Raw genomic sequence first — 22,358 nt, 5'->3', positions numbered from 1 at the left:
GTGAGATCAAGAAATGTTCAGATGTTGGTCCAGCCAGTTTATTACAGTCTTAATTAGGGAGATGGGGAAGGAGAGAAGAGGTGCTGTTACGAATTAAGGTAATGGGGAAGAGAAGGAGGGTGATAGAAAAGATAGGAAAGAAGGAGTCATTATAGGAAGCAAGAGGGAGACAGTCACCAGCATGGATCCAGCATGGTTCATAGTTCAGTCACTGATCTTCAGTAGTGGTGGCTGTTGTTCTGTTGAGGACGACAGTGACCACGGTGATGATGGCACCTTTTCAGTGGTAGTGAAGTGGTCGAGTCAGCTCTCCTTGGAGTGGCAGATTCTGGCTTTGGGATCTCAGTGGAAATTCCTTTGTTCCCATCTTCCTGGCCTTGCCAGCAGATGAGAGGGAGCAGGGAGGCACCAACTTGTATCTTCACAGGATGCAATGGCATCGTCCCCCAGTGTCCCGTAGCAAACAGGAGTTGTTTGGTCACAGGCCAGATCTTCCACCCGAGAACAGTCCTGAGCACTATCTTCTGAAGGTAAACAGCTCCAAAGAAATGCTGTCAAATGTAAAATTGTCCACACAGTGATGTTGAGAGACAGGTGTTGCTGTGCGGCAATCATCTCCTGGAGTCTTATCAGAAGAAATAGCTCAGAAAGCAAGCTTTGAGCCAGAAAGGATTCAAACACCAGGGCAGGAGGCAGGCAGGTGAGGCTGGCCCCGGTAGTCACTGCAGCCCCACACAGGGCACTGGAGGAGCTCTGTGCTGGGCACCTCTGTGTGCTCCTCTGCAGCAGCTCCCTGCAGTGCTGGGCAGGGGAGGGCTGTGCTGGAGAAGCAGCTGCAGCAAGATGAAGGGAGCTGACTGCTGGGCTGGGCTGCTACTGCTCACAGGTGCAGGTGTGGCCTTAGTTGACACATTACCCTTTGGACACTAAGAGCTGCATTATGTGTTACAAATTGAAGTACTCTTTCCGCAGTTAGTGTAGCTACATCATGAACTGATACTTTCCATCTCTGCTATGCCATGAAGCTTTCCTATCCTTCCCTCCTCCCTCAAAGGCACTGCTGGCAAACCAGGCTTTAGAGGCACACAGCAAAGGTAGGTGACTGCTTTCCTACTGTCCTGTTCCTTCAGACAAGTGACCGCAGCCCTGTGTAGCTCTGAGGCTTCTTCCCTTGCTCAGTTGAGCCGTTCTCCCACACCGCTGTGGTTCACTGCTCCAAGTTCACACAGACACTGAGCAGGCAGGCAGTGCTGGTTCAGACACACAGAACTTCCGTGACAAGAATGGTGCTAATGGCCGGCACTGCAGTGCTCTGTGAACAGAAACTGAGGCTGTATTTTGGTAAGGATTTTATTGATTGTTGTCCTATAAAATCATAACAGTCTTTGATTCCTTAAGAACCGTGTCTGAGAATAAGAAAAAGGCTTTTAAAAAACATTACAGCACTTTTGGAAAAAACAGGTATGAAAAATATATACAGTGTATTAAAAATCTGAATAAAATTAATGCCTGGATTTATACATTCAGTTATGTGTTAAACATCTGCCTGTGTACAATAAATCCTTCGTTAAAATATTAGCAGTATTTCTACTATGTTAAATAAGACTTTGCTCAGTGATCAGTCTGTATCACTGCCATTTTCTCAGTCCACTTCTTATAAATTAATCCCGAAGGCTGGAAGCTGCTGTCAGCCTGCCAAAGGAAGCATTTCTGTACAAATGTCTTCCTAACAGCTTTTCAATTGTTACAGAGGTACATATTTACAAAGTTATTCACACATCAGCACATTACATTCTGTGTAAAACAGTGTCCAGAACCTTTTAAAACCACGAGGACTGACAGCATGCCTGCTACCACACATCTTTCTCTCGCTTAATGCAGCCTGCAGCCTGCTCTGTCACGAGCCGCTCCATACAAAGGTGGAGATGATTATAATACAAACTGTCACATCTACATACAGAAAGGAGGAGCTGGAAGTGACTTAATTCTGAGTGCATTCTGTTCACACCATATTAAGTAGTTCTTTTTTTTCAGTGGAAATTGCAGATGCAAAAGCAGGCGTTGTGTGAAGTGCAACTGTGAGAGGCCAAGAAGGGTGTGTGTGAAGCAGCACCAGTCAGAGCTCCTCCAGTCCAGGGCTCCCCTCCTGCTCTGGGGTAGGAGAGGACAGAGATGCCCACTCTGCTTCCACACCTCTCCTCGCTGCTGCCCTGAGTTCCTATGCTGAAGCTGAGCAGCTTCATCAGCCCCATGGGTCCTACTACTGCCCTTCTGCTTTTGCCTGTGGACTCAGGGTGATGCTAACAAATGCTAATGATGATATTCAGCGAACTCCAGTTCGGTGAACTTTTACCTCCACAGAAGGAAAAAACTCATTTCTGCAGCAGAGGAAGAAGGAAGAATTAAAAAAAAAGATAGGAAAAAGCACTTCATGTGTACTGTAGGCCCCATCCAGGCAATAACTTGGCATGAAGATGTAACTCAGCACCTGGGAAAAACTAAAAACAGGCACATTTCCAGCAGTTACGGTGCTTTAAAACACCAGGAAACAGCCTGTGAGTGCAGGCATCTCAGCTCTGAACCACAGCACAGGGCTCAGGTTGTTGATGCTAGTGAGAAAAAAACACATTCCTATGTTATGCGTATGGCTGCTTTTCTACAGCTTGAAATTATTTTTAGTACTAAGTATTAAGAAAAGGGGCTCAATCTTTAAAGGGCCAACTTAGCAAAGAATACTGGCAAAGCAATCGCTGCCACAAAGGCAGCCAGAGCTTGAAGAGCTTTTGGAGTGGAGACACAGGACAGAACAGCCTCTGCACTTGGCACAAACTGGATTCCAGGAAACTTCCTAGAGGAACAACATAAGGCACATAAGGAGGACACTGGTAGAAGGACATCAAAGGGCTCAATCTCTGTATATTATTATTCTTAATGAAAACAAGCTCGAGTCTGATGGTCATGCTAAAAAATGTATCAGAGAATGAGACGCTCCATCTTTATTTTGAAAAGCTGGTTCCTCTTGCTTGCTTTCACAATTCCTTTCTGGAGCAGCAGGAAGAGAGCACGAGCTGTATGAGAAACACAAAGCATAGCACCACCACACGAGCTCCGGCTGGCTCCCCTGGAGCTCATCAGCTCAGTAACTCACTGTGTCCTACAGCATCTGGCTCACCCTGGGCTGCTGCTGGACAGGCAGTCCTTCATCAATTACATGCTGCTTATTGCAGCTCAGGTTAAACAAAGGTTTTGACAACACAGGGAAGTATCCCATTTGACACCTTTTTTGGTTCTGGGAATGTAACACTGCAGTTTTTAGGAGCTGGAACTCTGTTCCCCCACTGTTATGCTCCTGTTCTCCTTCCAGCTCAGTGTATGCATTTATTTGGTGAGCTTCCGGTATTGAGCCTGCTAGAGAGGGGTTTTAAATTTGAAAGAAAGAAAGTGAAAATCATCAAGAAAACAGATGGAGAAAGAATACAAACAGGGATGAGGGAACCAAAGCTGAAAGGGAAATCTCATTTTAAGAACAAAGAATGGCTGATCTCCACTGCCCAGGAACCTAATTCTCATAGAAACTGCCGTTACTCAAGCCAGGCGTCAGTTCATAGCTCTCAAAACGCGAATCAAAAGGGCCGAGTGTCAGTGCTGTCACTGTATTTAATGCATCTGTGCCTCACGTCTTCCATGCAAGAGCTGTAGTGTGTGCAGCTGTGCCTCCGCTGACAGCAGTTTAGTGCAAATCCTGCAGCACAATATGAGGATGCAGAAATCATCTACACGTTGGTTTCAAGTCCCAGCAGACGCCCCATGCGCTCCATGTTCTTGTCAATGGTGGCACGACACGTGATTTCCTTGGCACACTCCATGGGAAACCACCCTCTTTCACCATCCCGCAGTCGTTCCCCTTCATACCAACCTGCAAAACGTGAACAAAGAGTGAGAACCCTTCTCAAGGCCTTTAAAGACACCGTGGCAGCGCTTTTCAGCGGTGCACAAATCTGGTGCCTGACAAAGTGCCCAAGCTCTACATTTTTAGACAACTCAATTTCACGTCTGTGGATATTTCACATGTCAAAACCACCCAGCCCGTTCCATCCCCAAGTCTTTTCTGTGGGCTACGACAGGGACGAGATACAAGTGCTGCTTAAACAGAGGCTGTTCTTCGGAAACCTGAACCAAAAGACTCAAGTTTTAATTGGAAGCTAATGAGGAAACAAACTGTCATCTGCAGCGCTGACAGGTGGTTACACTACTCACCATCATTTACTTTTTGATAAACCAAAACAACATCAGCAACTTGAAGAGACAGCTCGTCTGACTGCTTTGATGTGTAAGTTCTGATGATCTCTACCTGTGTCAAAGCTGTGGAAGAAAAGAAGCTGAGGCACACAATTCCTGTAACAAATCTTCTGTGAGGATGTGTACGTCCTTAACTTAGAATGTTCTCCCAACTCCAAAAAACCAAAACCCAAAGGCAGCAGCAAGCGGCTTCCCCACCACACAACAAACTGACTAAACACACAGGACGGGGCTGCGCTCTTCTGTTAACAGACTGGAACAGCTCACCAAACACTGATGAACAAACAGAAACCACAGAGCAAAACAGAACTCGAAGTGCCTGTGGACAAGGAAGGGATGGCGACTCCACATGTACTGCAGTAACAGAGCCCAGGAATAGCAGGGGTCTGTACAGCATCCATGTACTGAAGGCACCACTAAGGGGCAGTGCGTTTCCAGTCCCACGTCACAGTGCTCACTGCTGCTGGTAGCTGAACTTACTGGTTCTGTCTGTGCTCTGCCTGTCTCTGTCTTGTCCAAGCACTGTAATCCAGCGAGCTCTTTCACTCCTGCAAAGAGCAAAACCAAGATGATGATTATATCATCTATGTAATGCATCTCATGTCTGAAGCATCTGACAAACATAATAAAGTTGTTCTAATACAAGTATCCACAGCAAGGCTTAGCAGCACAGTGTACTTAGAATGAAAAGCAAGAGTCAGGAAAACAAGTTCTCCATGCACACACAGGGCACGTTTATGTTTCCAGATGTGCTGATGTGGGAAATTTGAGAGACAAATCAAGTCCTGGGTGGAGGCCTGAACACACCACTGGGCTTCAGACTGTCCATCAGCATTTCTGGGGACAGCAGAAAGAATTATTGAGATTCTAAGCATTGTGCCACATACAACAACAAGTGCAAATTACTACAGCTCAGCTCGAGTAGAAGATGCAGAAAACCAGAGAGGAAAATAAAGCTAATCCTCACCCCAGGTAACCGCCAAGCTAAAAATCTACTCGCTTTAGCTTTGAATTTTGGCAAACAAGGGTGTGAATTCCATTTCAGTAAATTGGTTTTATCTCCTGTTTGTTGAAGGGCTTCGCTGTCAGTACAGGTTAGAATAACATGAGGGAGCTGCAGGGCTGAAGGACTTTTGTTGCTGCCACTGGTTTTAACTCAGAGTAATGAACATCTGCCTTCCCTAGAAGCCTGATCTTTTCACAAAACATCTGAGGGCACACTAAAGTTGTTTCAACCAAAACGTGAAGGAGCATACAGTGTTTTGCATGTGCTTAATTTTGTTCTTCGCTTTAGAAGCATGTTACAGATTCACATTTTCTTAACACAAGAATTGCATTTTCTTTCAGACAGATGACAAAAACGGGGTAATTTCAGACTGCCTTCCACTCCAAATATTCCGTTCTTCATACATCTGAGCAGCATGTACTTTATGGAAATACTCCCTCTGGGGTCCCCCTCTCCCCAGAATTAAATGAAAAATCCAGTCAAGAAATCACCTATCTTTCAGCCCATCTAGGAAAGCCTCTACTTTTACACATGAACTTCCGTAGCTTTTAATGTATTTTTACAAGACTATCAATGTTCCATGCATAAGAAGGCAATCTGGAAAACAAAAATAAAAACATGCCAGCCCCAGTGGATAATCTCCTGCTAAACGACCATTCCACTACAAGGAACGCCTGCAGCAGCAGCAGCACCTGCATGTGGGAGGAGTGCCCTAAGGACGGGCGCAGGGTCTGAGCCGCACTGCTGTGAAACCATCCTGCACAGCTCCTGCTTCCCCCCAGGAGCCTCCAGCTGCTCCAAGTGGCAGAACATGAGCACACAGCACCACAGATCTGAGCTGTTGAACGTGCAAAGCTGTGTTCGGTGAGCACCGCAGCCCGGCCTCAGCTGCACACTGCCTGCCTGTCCTCCCACACCCAGGGTTTGTCTGCGACCCGCGTATGCAGTTCACAATAATCTATAAAAAGACAGCTTTCAAATCAAGTAATTATTGTCAGAATTCTTCCTCTTGCTGACAATCTGCTAGACTGCTATTTATACCACAAGCCACATATAGCAAAGCAGTAACAAATCTGTAGAACAAAATGTCTTCTTATAAGAAGACCAGACAACTAAAAATGCGCCTCATTTTTCCCCAATAAGAAAGCGTTTCCAAACAAGTCTGAATCATCTGCTTACTTTATAATGAGATCTTTAATAGATATCATTAATGATCTGTAGCTTCTTTCAGGGTTATTCTAAACTCCGAAGGCAAACCTAAAATGCAAATGTTTCCAGGCTGGGCTCCGTCTGGAGCATTCTGTGCTCTGTGCCTTCTGTCCTGCCTCCAGCTCCCACCAAACAGATGGGATCTTTCACTTTTGTAAGGCTGTGTGAAAGTTAATGGCACCACAGAGGAACGAGTGCCTCTTGGGGACTTGCACCCGAAAGAACAAGATGCTGCTTGTTGTTCTGTTCAAAAGCAGGACACCCTCCAGAACCGCTTCAGGAGAACAAGGACCACCTCTATCCCAGCACAGCTCCGCAGCTTCCCTAGGCAATGCCCAACTCCTCCTCCCAGTCACTGCTGTGCCGTTCCCACTCCCACACCATCCAACCATTGTTACAACTGTGCACAAACCACAGCTGCAGGACAGCAGCACGCAGCCTTCACACCCGATGTCTGCCTGCTACCACGCCTCAGGATGAGCCGTGCTGTGCTACAAATGCCACGCTGCTCAAACAACCATTAGGATACGCTGCCTGGGAGAAACCAGTACAGAGGAAGTATCAGAGCAGTCCTGAAGGAGTCTGCAGTGAGATTTTTCAAGGCTGTCCTATAAAGACCCACAAAAAGGAAATCTCCCTACCCAGCACACGGAAGGCAGCATTTCCCTGCCAGTCAGCTGCTGTGCTGCAGGGTGAGATGGGAGCAGTGCTGGAGAGGGCTGGAACTCAGCCCACCACTGCAGTGCTCCTTGCAGAGTGCTCGTCAGGAATGCACCCTGCTGTCTTTCAGCCCTGAGCCACCTGCAGGACAGCTGTGCATGTAAGCAGGCTGCAGAATGCACGATACATGCAGTGCTTTCAACTGCAGTGCACGAGCTGCTACTCTGGTTTCCTTTAGGCACTTGCCCTCAGGGCACAACTACAGGAAGGCTCTGTGTTCACAGGCAACTTCCAGCTCTCAGAAGAACATTTGTCAAAGAGTGTTTAAACAAATGTACTTATAGATACCTCAGCCACATTTGCAGTTCAAATGGAATTAGAATAATCTCAAGCTGGAAACACAAACATTGTGGATCCCAGCACCCAGACCCACAAAGGAACACCCAACTCCAGACTGTATCCAAGAGCTCCAGCAGCTTGTGGCCATGCCACTGCCCTGTGATGAAGAACCTGATGTGGCTGCAAGCTGCCATGAGGCCTTCCGTAAGGGAAGTGAAAAGCTACTGCAGAGAAGCTCAGAGAGGTACATGGCTTCCTCCAGTATTTTAACATTTTATTCTGCTATTTGCTGTTACTTACTGAGTTTCTGTTCCCAAAAGCAGCTCCACCTTCTCTCCTGCATGGTTACTGAGGACAGACAGCCTGAAGAGGTGAACTGGGGAGCTCTGCCGTGAGTACAGCATGGCTGAAGTGTTCTTCATGGGAGAAGAGGTCAGGTCCTCACTGTCACACTGCTGGACCACCAGCTGATCCCTTAAGGAATAATCTGTGACGTTGTAACTCTCCTCACTGCAGAACAATTAAAACAAAAACAACAGCCACAAGTTCAGTGTCAGCTTCCACTAGGTGCCTCTGGAAGCAAATCCAGTATAGAATCTGCTTTAAGCACGCTGAATGGCACAATTCTGACATTTTGTATCTTTTCTGCACATTTCTTTCTGAAACTACCAGCTTCCCACAGCCTGCAGTGCATTGCTCCATATGCTCAACTTACTCCACTAAACCAGAAATGAGGCACAGCAATTGTGTTCTTATGCATTTCCTTCTGTACCTCCAAGTGAATCACAGACCTTCGTATTAGAATACATAAGAAAAAAATACACTTTCCTCTTCCTTGTGCCCACAGAAATATGGATAGGCAAACTGCTTCCCAATAGAGCACTATCAACCTTTAAAACATAGGATCATCTTGTCCATCTGCAGGTATAAGGTGCTAAAATCTACTTTACATTGTTCTGAAACTAATGACATAGCATCATCCAACTGTGACTTCTAAAAAGAGGCAAAGAATCACAGAATCGTAAGGGCTGGAAAAGACCTCTGAGATCCTCAAGCCCAACCCCAACCCAGTGCCACCATGCCCTCCAACACTGGTAAAATTCCTTCAGCAAAGTTTAATCACTGTTAGCATTACAACTTTTGTGACAAAATAATTCCCGGCAGCATGGAAAAAAACCATGGTTTTTCAAGCAGCTGTGAACAGCTAACATTCCCAAACAGATTTAACCTTCAGGTGATTTCCAGTGTATGAAGTCCAGCTGCATTCCACTGTCAAGATAAACCTCAGAAGCTGACAAGCCATCGAGCGCTGAAAGCAGACGAGATTTGAGAGGTTTTCTTAGAGGGTCACAAAAAGCAGAATTTTCAATAAATGTGAACTCGGACTCAAATACAAGCCTGCAGTCTTGTGCAGCACTCAGGATGCTGCAGGTAAGTTTTCTGAACACTCAGTAAGGCGGTTTTACTTTAGCTGTATGTAACAAAGCTTCATGAATTGTGAGGTTCTCCTGAACTCACGGGATGCAGAGCTAGCTCGCTGACAGCTCTGGGTGTCAGTAACTGAGGGACACAAAGCAGATCTCCATGATCCCAGGAGGGCATACTGAGAAAAGGAGGTATCTGACTATGGGTGGAGTTGTAGGCCAGCCGTGTCCTGTTTTTAGCAAAGCACTGTTACAGTGTAAGCTTGCAAATCCGCAAGAAGAGAATCGCCTCTGCTGGTCAACCTCCCCCCAGGGGCACTTGTGAAGTGACCACTCTTCTGTGGAAGCTCCGTGTGCCTGACAGCAGACAAATCCACATCCACAGCCTGCAGTTACACTCATCAGCTGTGCAGGAGAGATGTAAGCACAGTTCTTCTTATCCATCCGTGTTAGGGGTGTAGAAGAGGAAGAAAGATGAAAACTCATTATGATAGAAATGCATACAAACATGGCAGTATTGTGCACGAAGTAAATATCCTCCATCTCAGCAAGGCACTGGTGTCACCATGCTCTGCGGAACATGGAAGAATTTCTTCACCAGCTCAGAGAAAGCCATTTCCCAGATATGGCAGCAGTAAGAAGAGCCATTGTGCAGTCCATGTGCATCTCAGGGCAGACAGAAAGAACTCAAGATGTGAACTACACTGCCTGCTATTCTGCTACTCACTGTGTTGCAGTATTACCTTCAGATCCAATGTCAACACACACCGTTGGTTTAAGAGACCCTGTAATGGGAGTCATAGCCACAGCAGTGGCAATTTGCAGTTCAGCAATGAAGTTAAGGAGAAAAAAGAAAAACTGAGAGCTGAGCAGTACAGAAATGCATGTTTTGTTCTCCAGAATCGACGTGACAGGTCCACAACATCACTCACACATCCCCTTCTGTCCTTTTCTCAATGGTACTGAGTATCAGCCACTGTTTGCCTGACCTGGTCAAAGTGTGATGGAACAACTGCCCGTGCTGGTGCTTCGATTTCAAACAAAAGTCAGACTGTAGCTCAGGATGACTACCATTAATAAAGCATCATTAGATTTAAGGACAAGAACCCCAGTGCATCCTCAATACCCCCCAACACACTCTTTGCATTGCTCAGCTAAAACGTACTATTTCTCATTACAAAAAGGCTTCTGGAGTGCTAGTTCCCTTGGTATTCAAGGTGCAGTTCATCCAATGACAATTCTGACACGTGCAAACTGTTTCTAAAATGCAGATGGGCAGAACGCAGCCGTATCTCACTGGGCAGGCAGCTCCTCACACTGCCACTGGGCACGGCCACCACCACAGTGCTGTGGGAAGAGGAGCTCTGGGCCATCCCAGCACGCACAAGTTTCTGCATATATGGCAAACTGCTCACACAGGACAGCTGAACTTTGGGGAAAGGATGAAGCAGCATGATTGCAGCACTAAGTAATTAGTATTTTTAGCACAGTAGAGTGATTTGGTTGTGCAACGACAATCTTTTGAGAAAGCAATTGCTGCAGTAGAAATACAAATAACTGAACTCGGCAAGCAACAAATATTTCTGTCCACTGCTGCAGTGTCCATGGTAACACTGGGGGAAGGAGAGCAGCTCACCAAAGCTCAAACGTTATTAATGACCAGATTCACTTGGGTAAGTGCACGCTTCATGCCCAGAGGACTGGGAGGTCCACACACAAACTCTCTTCAATTCTGGTGTGCTCAGGGGGTGTTGTTCAATTGCCCAGATCAAGCTGATTGTTAAGTTTGCTTTAATTTTGGTTTCTGGGCCCATTCAGGACGTTTCGATTCCAGCAGCTGGAAGACATTATAAATCAAAGCCCCAAAGCTTTAATAAGATGCATTGTTATAAAAACCTGCATTATAATCTGGACAACCAGCCAATACAACATAACAACACGGATAATACACTCATCATCGTTTTCCTAACTCAGACATTTACTTAGCTACCAACACAGCCACACAACAGCAGGCCCATGAGAAAAACACAGCTTAAGAAATGAGAGAGGACTCTGGTGAGCAGCCAGAGGTGGAACAAGGGGCCTTGGAGGGAACGTTCCAGCAGGACCTCGATCAGCACTGAATCTCAGGATCACGGTCACAGCATTAAGAGCTGGGGACAACTCCACTGATTTTCCTCCTCACTTGCATGGCGGTGTTTTGAGTTAAATGTATTTTCCTCCATTTTGGAACATTCACATTTTCTTTGCAAATTTTATATTCTAACTCACTCCTCCTAAGTTCTGATTAAAATTATGATTTGAAGTTTCACAGAACAGCATCTCTTACAATCAGCTCAACTGATCAACACAAATCCAAAATCATCCTTCCAAAGAGTTTTCAGCCTCAGGAAGGTTTGTCTATCAAGTATTATTTAACAGCAACATCAGAGGATGCAAATTCCATTAGATTATTCTAAGTCTCCCCTCAAATCCAGTGATAAAAGTTTAACTGGGGACCACTGGAAGCATCTTCCCGTAAACCTCTCTCAAAGTAATTCCTGTAACTGTATAAACAGTTTCACAAATTCTGACTAATTAACACGTTTAATCCACATTTTGTACCAGGCCCCTTCAAACCTCATTCAGTTTTCCAATTAGCAAATGGCTAAAAAATACAGAGCAATTCTGTGCACGCAATCACGTTTGCCCTTCCCACGGCAGGAAATGCTGGTTTCATTTCCCTTGGGATGAGGCACACAGCAGTCACAACAACTCCCAACACAGCTTCATGCTGGATGGCCTCTGTGTGCCCCAAGAGCCGAACACGAGATTTTGTATTGGTGAAGCTCTTACCTCTTCTTCTTGGTGATGATGAGGACATCATTGAAGAGGAAGAAGTACACCTGCTGTTTAGAAGTCCTTTTAGAGAAAAGTCCCGTGTCTTCTACATAGGCTGTTAACTCTCCCCTTTTCACTAACCATCGTGAAGAAGAAACCAATGGAAATGGCTAAAAATCAAGAAAATAACATTTTAATATTCTAAAAAGCTTTTTTTCCCCCTCCTTTTTTTAAGATCAGGAAACAAATATTCAGAAAAAAACCCACTTGAATAAACTCAAAGTGCAGAGATGAGGAGTACAAGTTTTAAAGTATCCACAAGTAAGAGCCTGCAAATGCTTGAAAGTTCTCATATTCCCAACCTAATTGCTCATCCATGATCAAAATGAGCTCCCGACCACTCACACTTCGGGGTGGAAATGATGCCCTAAGGAGAGGAAAACTGCTTGTCTGGTGCTGGCAGCAGCCCATTCCCTCAAGAGCACATGGACATGGATGGGACACAATCAGGGCTGGCTGTCCCCGACTGCTGGCAGGAGCTGGGCTGCCCATGGTGCTCAGCTCCTCACAGTGCTGAGGGCTGCTCCAGCAGGCTGCTGCTTCTGCCCCTTGACGAGCCCAGCAGTGCAGCTGGTTCCCTTGAAACCACTGCAGATCATTACAGATTAAGGAAACCTCCAACTTTTTTAGTTTTGCCTCAGGCTGCTTTGTATCTTCACACATCCAGAAGAGACCACAGAGACTGCTCACCTGGATTTGGTCCTCCATGCAGCCATCCACTGGAGCACCACTTGTGCTATACTGCAGACGTGCAGCAGTGATATTTGATAAATATATGTATAACCTGCCATTACTTCAGTGAGTACTTTCTTAGAAAGGGCAGACAGGCACTGGCACAGGCTGCCCTGGGAAGTGGTGCAGTGACCATCCTGATGGTGTTTAAGGAAGGGCAGATGTGGTTCTTGGGGACATGGCTGGGGCAGTACTGGGATACATGGGTGGCTGGACTGAATGATCGTAAGAAATCTTCTCCAAGCCTGGTGATTCTATGATTCCATATTCTCCAATTTGAAAATGCAGGATTTGATTTGAACCCATTCTTCCTAAGTAGATTTTCACCCAAGTCTCCATCTCTGTTAGTGAGTCAGACAACCTTACTAGAAATCGCTGTAATTTTGAGTTCATTCACTGACACTGCTGCTCATCTCACATCTGTGGCTAACTTCAATCCAACTTATAAAGTGACAGTCCTTGGAGAAAGTGATAGAAACACCTCAATTAACCACACAGCTTACAAAGGCTCAATTTAGCTCACTACTCTAATATGGCAATGCAGAAGAGCTGCCAAATTTCATCTCTATAATCTAAGTAATTTCTAAGTTCATAAAAGCATTTAACTTTAAAAAAAAAAAAAGCCTTACGCCGAATCAAAGCTCTGCAGCTTCAGTACATTTTTGTAAGCAGGCAGCTTCACATATTTACCCTTCCTGAAATGTAGTAGCAGTTCCCTGTGATGATAATAAATGTGAAACATCAGACCAGAGGTTATACCACCTCCTAGGGGACTTCACAAAATCAAAAGGCTGGGCTGTGGGCCCAGAAATGACAGAGCAGTTTGGTTCTTGGACTCAAGCTTTTGCAGAAAATTCCTTTCCTGGCACTAAAACCCCCCCAAAAAACCCCACATCTGAATCTTCATTAAAAATACAGAGCCTACAGATGAGCCATGTACAGAAGTGATGTAGATTTTAACAGCTTCTCTTGTACTCCCATGTAATGCTCTACAATCACAGCAAAGAAAATAAGAATTACAAAATGCATACAAAATGTATGAGAAAAGAACAGAAATAGTTTACCTGATCTATGATGGTTACGGAATAGAATCATCACGACTGTTCTTCAGATAAAGCTATTTTCAAGATTTCTAGAGCATGAACTAAAAAGCTCTCTAATCTCTACCTCAAATGAGTTCATCAGATCTTCCTAGTCAACCGTATTCCAGAGGCATCTTGTGCTTACTTTAATATTAATTTTCCCTTAATTGACAAAAGAGTACGATGTGTACATCATCTGCTCTCTGTGTAAAGTAAGCCATCAGAACTTAACATGTATTGGAACTTGGCCAAAACAATCCAGCAAGCATTCCAGCTGGCACTGCTCAAACAGAAGAAGTGTAAACCACTAAGTGGTCGTATTAACAGGCGTGGAGGGAAAAAGAATTGCATAAAGAATACAGAAAAAGAAAATACAGTTCTATTATTGTCATGAAATCACTGAGAGCTGCCAGTCCCAGCATGCCCACTGCAGGGCCTGTTCCTGCTGCAAGGTCAGATCCATATCCTGATCCCCTGCCAACAGAAAAATAACGGGCACTGAAGATCTGCTGGGTGCTTCTGTGGGTCAGAAAACTGGGAAGGAACGTGGGAAGCCAATCACCCAAAGTTGTCAAACTATTTAAAACTCTATTTTAGATTATCCAAATACCTGAGGCTGTTATCACCAGTGTTAGCAGATGCTGTGATGCACTCAGGAGACGTTTCCTTTATTCTTGTTACATAAATGTTATTAGTATGTAAATAGAAATACTGCAGACAATCTGAGAAATACCTTTTTGGAGATAGGATTTACTCAGAACAAGACTGACCACTTGAAGACATAAATCCATACTTCACATCTGACGACAAATACCAACCAAAACCTTCTCTCAAAACCATACTGGTTATGTAGTGAGACACAAATCACAGAAATGGTACTTTAACAGTGAATGAACAATGAATTTAACAAAGACTCAATGCACTTCAAGAGGTTTTTTGTACGTACAACAAAACCCCACCAACTGTTGTTATTTCTGCTACAGATTCCACCCTACTGCAATCTGGATGTTCAAATAGTGCTAGGACCCTTTCTTGGACTAACAGCCGTTGGTTGGTGCAGCTCCTGGGTGAAATCTGGTGTCAGTACAGCAGTGCTGTCAGTACAGACGCAGCAGCCGCCTGCGTGGCGCATCAGTGAGCAGCAGGGCAGGCACAAGGGCAGCTCACACACCTGCTCTGCAGCTTTAACTCCCACCTCGACAGAAACGGGGTGCTGAACTTTACCCCTCATTCTCAGAGCTGGGGTGCTAAAACTCAACCAAGGAATTGTTTTATTTCAGCTGCAGTAGATAAACAGGTGTCCCTTTCTGCTGCTGAACTGACGTGGAGAGCAAGTAACACTTCATCAAACAGGCATTAAAAAACCCTTTTTGCTGTAACATACGCTGACTCACTCTTATTTGAGAGATGTTTTTTTCCTCAGCTGAAGTCTGAAACCTATGCAAAATTTCAGAGCTGCCCACAGTTCATGGCAGCGCCCACCCACGTGTAAGGAAAGGCATCAGAAGTCATTCACACACTGCCTCACAATGTGCTCAAGAGAGAAATGCAATTGCTTTGCCATGCAATGCTTCCCCCCAGAAATGTTTCTTTGTCTCAGATCAGTCAATTCGTGTATGAGCTATACAGGTTCCATGACACGGCTGCCACTGCAGCAGAGAACTGTGATGCTTCTCAGAAATGATGCTGAGCATTTCTCTGATTTTCTTTATGTGAGAGAAAAGAAAGTTAACTCAAAACCTGACAGTCCTCAAGAAAACCAGTGATGAGAAGGACACAGGCAGAGCAAAGCATGGCACCATGCAGTACTTGTGACTAAACCGTCTTGCACATTTTTGTAAGACATGAAACAGTGTAATGTCATATTAGGCACTCCACCAGGGACAGGCTTTCATCCACACAGCTAGACCAAAGCCTGGGCATACACTCTTCAGTAATTAATGCTACTTTATTCTTAAAAAGAAGTTCTTCTACTCTATTTCCCTAAAAAGTCTCACCTCAAAGCTTAACAGACCTTGCTAAAGGTGCAGCAGTCCTCAGTTACTCAAGTTTCCAGAGCTTCAGCTACCTTAGAATATGAATTTGTCTTCCCATTAACTGAGAAGTCACATCAGGACTACAGCCTGTCCTAATTTACTTTGCGCATTTGGTAATGAAGCTACCAAAACTTAACACACAGTCAAAGCTCCTCCTATGCTAAATGATTCTGGTTCCTTGATTTAATCATACCTTGATTTTAAATTCCAGCTGGGAGTTAATCGTGTACATCATTTCTGTCCTTTCCATTTTCCGAGCACCTTCATTGCACAAACGCACCAACTGAAAAACAAGACATTTGCTGAGCGCGTTTCACGTCCTCACAATCTGTAATACCAGTAACTCTTGTTCCTTGATCCAACACACTTCTGTGGAAGCATTTACAAAGGATCTGACATTTTCACAATGCTTTCAAGATCCGAATGAATGCACCAGAGTGACCTGGTCAGAGCTGAGAGCTGGTTCTGCTCTGGGAGCGGACTGGACGACCTCCTGAGGCCCCTCTCAACCCACACCACTCCACGATGCTATGATTACTATTTCTTCTTCAGCACAGCCCTCATGGTACAAAGCTACAGCCAGAAGACCTGACTGAGAAGGGTTACACTCACTGATCTACATGAGCACCCAGCCCCACAGAACCCATCCTTCCAGCCTGACAATCCGTGCTGCACACTGACGGCTATCACACGCATGCAGCTCCTTCACAGAAGGAAGTCCCAATACAAATACTGCAGTGCCACCTTGTTGAACTCAGGCAAACTGCTCTAGGGGTTGGCAGCCCTGCCCACAGCAGGGGCACTGAAACTAGATGATCTTTAAGGTCCTTTTCAACCTTGGCCTTTCTGTGATGCTGTGAAACTTCCCCAGGGACGGCTTCACTGCAGCTGACATTCAGGACACAATCTCAAAGCACACACCACAGCCCTACTGAAGCCTGCATGCCAGGGAAGAGGCATGCACCCACAGGTGCAGTCAGAAGGGCATCCAATCACATTCCCTTTAACTCCACAAATACCATGCAGGATTTCCTTCAGTTAATGAGCCTTTTCTTCTTTTAAAAATCACTTTACAAATCATTTACTGCTCCTATGGAAAAAGTAATTGTGTTGGCAACAATACAGTGTTCCTGAGTTCAGGATATTTTCCTAAGTACGAGAAAGACAATAATTTAGCCAAGAGAAAGGCTGCTATGGCCTGACTTTAATGAAGACAATTTAGAGCTTTTATATCCTTTGCTGCTCTCCCTTACACAGGAATATTCAAGGCCCAAAGCAATATGTAGGCCTGAAAGGTAGAGAAAGATTTTTTTAAATCTTTCTTTTTATTTTTAAGCAATGTCAATAATCACATTTAATGACAGTCTATGATGCGCTATGGCTTCTGAAACAGATCTTGCAGGCAAAAAATAGCCCTGAAATTCTTAATTTCCTTTTCATACCACAATGCCCTGCTTGACAGTCTTCTATTTCCAGAATATGCCTATCTGCAGTTATCTAGAACATGTATACATGTATTTTAAACAGATGAATTGGAATTTCTGACTAATCGAAAATAATAATAATCAGCTTGCTTAGTTTCACATAAAACAAACTGGAATTTGTTGTAAGTGCTGTCAAAATCTCCAACCAATATGCATGGAAACTTGCACTCTTCTACCTTTGATTCTTGGCAAACAACTGACAGCAGCAGACACCCTTAGCGTGCAGTAAAAGCAGGCAGGCTTAAGCACAGACTTTTTCTGCACTGCAGGACATACCTTGCTCACTTCCTTCAGAGCCTGCTTGCAGTTCTCATATTTCGGTGAATCTTTAGGAGTTTTCTGACAAATAGTCTGAAAGAAAACATCCATTACTGCACAGAACTAAAAAGCACAGACTGTAACAAATACAGAAATTTACATACACATTAATGGTAATCAAAGAGCTGAAGAACCAGCTGTGAACTTACAGATAAATGAGAGAACACTATGGACTTACAGATAAATGAAATGACGCTAATTGATTGATTTTAATCCTAACAGTCTGTGTAGCTTCTGTGCCAAGTTATTCCTCCTTGGTTTCAGAATCAATTCTACTATAGAACCTTTCTGATTGGACTTCTAAATATTTAATGTTTGACTGCATAACCAAATAAATGCTACTGCATGTCATGCTCAGCAGCCCTGTCGGTACTTAGAGCCCTGTGCCTCCTACAAGCAATGGGATCAGCCAGGAATCGAACATAAAGGAGAGCTAACATTAAGAGAACACAAAGGAAAAAAAGAAAAGCAACATTCTCACATCCATCAGCAATGGAAGACGAGTAACTCTCTGCATAGGGAGAATGAGGAAGGAGATCATCGGTAAATTCCTGCAGTCTTCATGGGACTCAATGCGTGACAACACCTCTTTAAATGCTGGATTTGTAGCTCTGGTGAGGAAAAGGGAGGGGAACTTAACAGTGTTTTACCCAGGAATTGTGAAAGTTGGCAGATTTCAGAAATAGGGGAGATGCAGTTTGAAAGATTTGTATCGCAGCCTTCAGTGTTATTTGCTTAGATATGCATGACCAGTACTGACATTTAGGGAGCTCATTTTCTCCCACAGGAGAACATGAGTGCAAACAGACTCACAGGTAACAGAAGCAAAGCACAGCTTTGGTAAATTCACAAACCTGCACTTACCAGCAAACAGGCAATGTGACACACAGCCACAACCAGGACTGCACGATGCAGCCCGGCGCGTTTCCACCCCCAGGGACTTCAAAGGCCCTTCTGCATGAAGGAACACCAAGCATGTGAGGACATGCTGTGAGCCCCAGGCCTCGCACCAAGTACCACAGCCTTTGCCTCCTACTATGAAGGGAGTGATTTTGCAATCATATTTTAAAATTAGCTCTTACAGCAATTTCTGAAGCGTTCGCTGCTGATAGACTTCATTAGTGCAGTATTTTACATAAGGATCAAACGTGGAGGAAGAATGCTTTTCCACAATATCACTAATATCGTCAATGAAGATGTTGTTCTGATGCCTTGCTTCAAGCTCTTTGAAGAACCTGTGAAAAGAGGAAAGAAACCACTCATTTTACAAAAGCAACAGCAACTTCCTTGCAGCATTTTACACTTCAACTGACACAACCCGTGGCTTTTATAACCTAATGACAATTTGAATAGTTTGTGGAAGGGTGAGGTCATCCCTCCTTCTGGCAGAGCAGCGTGGGAAGCCTTTCGCTGATGTCGGGGCAGTGGGTGTCAGCTGGCACAGCTCCCCCAGCACCACCCCCCAGCTGCTGCCAAAACCACCCAGGCCCACACAGTGTGGTTGGACGGGAATTTCCAGAAACGGGGTTGAAAAAGAAATGGAACAACTTCAAGCACAGCATTAAATCACCATTTCCTCCTGTAATAAGGGAAGTACAATACCAGAATAAGTCCAAGTAAATAGAGTGCGAACTGCTAAACGAATCACAAAGACAGCTCACTGTACGTGACTGCCATATCTGCTTCAGACTACCATTAACCCCAAACACAGGATGGAAACAAAGAGGAAACAAAGCAAACTCTTCTTCCCTGCTGCTCATCCTCTATTCCAAGTCAGAGCCCCTTTGACCTCTAAGAGCTTTTCACTCCTTCTTGCCCTTGTAATTTTATCAAAAACCAAATGCCTTCATTTCAACAATGCTCATTAGAAATATTTTGACCCTTTGGGGTATAAGGGCTCAAATGAATTGGTATTAGAGCTATTGCAGGTCATTAGAGCCATCTGACATCAGTGCAATGCAAAAAAAAAAACAAACATCTAGAAGTTACTGAAAATCCCTCTGGTATTTTTCCTGCCTGCAAGTATTACAACCAGGTAATCTGCCAGGATAAACCAGTTAACTAAAAAACTGACTTGGAGCACAGCAAAGTAGCACAAATACTTGAAACACACCGCCCTGTATCAAGCTAAAGCACTGGGAAGTCTAGTTTTGTTTTGTTTTGGCCCATTATCCTATTTTCTCATTACTAACCACTGGCTTTTCAAAGCCTGTCACCCTGAGGCATCTCATTTCGGTGCCCCAGCGCTCTGCACTGCTTGTTTTACAGATGTAAGGACTAGAGAGGAGGACAAAGAGAAGCTCATTATGCAGGTGTGTTAACAGAGGCCCACAGAAATGAACACACTTTGCTGTCTGACTGATGATGGCCACGCTCAGACTGCAGCCACACAGCCAGACGGAGCGCCTGGGGTTGGCTGCCTAGTTTGACAGCTCTGACTGCACACTACCTGCAGCTTCAACCAGCTGCTGGCATTTAATGAATACCAGGACACTGCTCACAAACAGATGTAGTACATCCACCACTGCTTACCGCTTTCTCCTCCCTTTCCCCCAGAGTGCTGCAGCTGTATCATTCATAGCGTTGCCAATTTTGGAAGGCGCAGTCCTCCAGACTCCTATTCTCCAACCATCTCATTTCAAAGCATGAGCTATTTCACACTGCCACTGTGTCACCTATGAGCTCTTGCACAGACAGCAGTGCTGGCACAGCACGTCCAGCTGCAGCAAACTCTGCCAGCCAGCAGAACCACAGCAGGCAGCTCCGAGCTGCTGACCACAACTGCAGAGGACCAGAATTCATTTCCACTCCTCTCAGACCCACTGATGGCTGGGAGAAGCTCAGCACCCTGCCAGCTAAGAGCCCTTCTCCCAGCTCCACGTTATGGCACGCCGAGCCAGCGTTTGATCGTGCTGCGCTGGAACTGACACTCGTAAAGCTGCTCTCGTGCTTCACCAATGACACCAACAGACACAGCCATTCTAGGAATCAGTACAAATCCTGCTTAGTAGGAGATACCTTAAAAAAGAAAAAAAGGAAAAAAGGGACAGAAAAAGCACTCCCACATCTCATTACCCTCAGAACGCACGGAAAGAAACATGACTGCTGGAAATCACACGCTGCAGTTGGACTCAAAGTCACCTGCCCAGCAGCCACAGTGCAACCAACAGAACAGGCACGTCCCAACTCACTTCTACTTAAAATTCTCAGACAGACTCTGTCGTGAGGATCACAACAGACTCACTCGGTGCCAACTCAACCAGCTACAAATTAGCTGCACTCTGCCCTGTGACTGTTTTCTCTTAGCAGCAGGAGGACCTAATAAAGCATTTATTTCCAGAGCTTAAAGCTAGTTCCACCAAAGTGAAAGTCAAACAGCACACTAACAGAGAAACTGATTTCCTCTGCCCTGCCCCGTGCTGTTTCAGAGAAATGTCCCATCCAAAATACCCTGAAACTCTTCCTCTCCTAAAGGCTGTGCGCCAGACCCAGCAATACAGATGTCATTAATTTCCTGTTTGTTCCCTCTTCCATCTCGGGAAGGAGAAACACTGCAGTACACAGCAGCACCAGGGTTGTCCCAGCCCTATTGCAAGTTTCCCTTTGCAGTTTTGGAGCCTTGTGTGAAGGTTCTCCCTCGAAGCACATCATTAGTAACCCGTCCATCATCATGTGGAACAACATGCCAGGATTTGCTCAGGTAGTTTTCTTAAGCTAATTCTGCCTCTTAACTGGCACTGCTTTGATCTCTACCTGACACACACAGCTTCCTGCCAAGCCTGGGCTAAGCCAGCTGAGCACAGCAGTGTCAGCACGATGTTATGCTGCAGGACTCAGCAATGCCTCCCTTACCAGCATCAAGTTCCCATCGATCCCAGCACAAGTGCTACTTAAAGGGATGCAATGAACAAATCAACCAAGTAAAGGTGGTGACATCAATTATTTTGCTCAGTCTTCCTTTTCAATGTTTGCTCTCTCTTCACCCCTAAGCAAAGATAATAAGCAAGATAGATTTACATTTTTACCAGCGCTGCCTTATTACTGGTTATGTCAAAATTAGGCTGCGCTGGATTAAAATTGTCATTGGCCATGAGCTTCTAACCAGGCAGGCCATAGAAGAGTTAGAAAACTAATTCTATCGAAACTGCTATCCAGAAGCCAAAGCATCCCCCACCATCAAGCCCACTCTGCACATGGAAATGAACTGCCGATTACTCAAGTTACTATTATAAATTTTATGAAGTTGTAACAACCTGTATTTCTGGCACAGGGATTAAAATGCACATTTAGCTTCACAATGCTTTTGGTGCTGTCCAACCCCTACAACTCTGTGGTTCTGTGATCTTTTTGTGAAGCCTACTGCCCACAGCAGCGAAGCTGCTCCCATCTAACACCCTTGATTTGCTACACACCCAAATGAGTGAGCATCAAGCTAAGGCCTGGGAGCACAGAGGAGAGGGACCAGGAACCAGGCTGCCCTGCAGCAAGCAGTGTGATGGGAGAAAGCCTGCCGTGCTGCCACAGCCCCGTATTGGTGATGTTACACACCTGCTAGGAAAGCTTCCATCTCAGGGATTCACAGACCTGTGAAGACTGTACAGCTTTAAAATCTCATCTTAAAATAGCACACTGACCCAATGATACAGGAGAGGAGCCAAAGGAACACACATACCTCCTGCTGCTAAACACAACCATTTCCAGGCAACGTACAATGTGGAGCCTTCCCAAAGCTGTGTGCTCCCCCTGCACACAGAGGGGCTGGCAGCGCTCACTGCCCTCACCAGCAGCCTCTGCTCAGTCCCACCAGGACTGCCTGCTGCTGCCCTCCTTGCAGCCTTGCCACAAGGAAAGCACAGCTTTCCTCTGAATAACCGCTTGTATGGGAACTG

General features: G+C 45.1%; 1 protein-coding gene across 1 annotated transcript in view; it reads right to left on the bottom strand.

The window, feature by feature from the left end:
* Window positions 1–1,332: 1,332 nt before the first annotated feature.
* The window catches only part of ARHGEF26 (Rho guanine nucleotide exchange factor 26), a 39,657-nt gene continuing 18,631 nt past the window's right edge, over window positions 1,333–22,358 (bottom strand). Inside the window, exons 6-14 of the mRNA XM_042821138.1 lie at window positions 18,552–18,704; window positions 17,951–18,080; window positions 17,428–17,502; window positions 15,861–15,950; window positions 11,773–11,927; window positions 7,814–8,023; window positions 4,780–4,847; window positions 4,258–4,362; window positions 1,333–3,916 (exon numbers count right to left, since the gene is read on the bottom strand). Of these exons, the coding sequence (XP_042677072.1) occupies window positions 3,774–3,916; window positions 4,258–4,362; window positions 4,780–4,847; window positions 7,814–8,023; window positions 11,773–11,927; window positions 15,861–15,950; window positions 17,428–17,502; window positions 17,951–18,080; window positions 18,552–18,704 (1,129 nt within the window). The 3' untranslated portion in view covers window positions 1,333–3,773. The remainder of the gene's footprint in view (window positions 3,917–4,257; window positions 4,363–4,779; window positions 4,848–7,813; window positions 8,024–11,772; window positions 11,928–15,860; window positions 15,951–17,427; window positions 17,503–17,950; window positions 18,081–18,551; window positions 18,705–22,358) is intronic.

The sequence above is a fragment of the Centrocercus urophasianus genome, unplaced genomic scaffold (genome assembly GCF_019232065.1).
Source record: "Centrocercus urophasianus isolate 14NV4802_14NV808 unplaced genomic scaffold, USGS_Curo_1.0 seq_19, whole genome shotgun sequence".
Classification (NCBI taxonomy): domain Eukaryota; kingdom Metazoa; phylum Chordata; class Aves; order Galliformes; family Phasianidae; genus Centrocercus; species Centrocercus urophasianus.
Note: the sequence above shows the minus strand (reverse complement) of the source record. Positions and strands in the feature narration are given on the sequence as shown.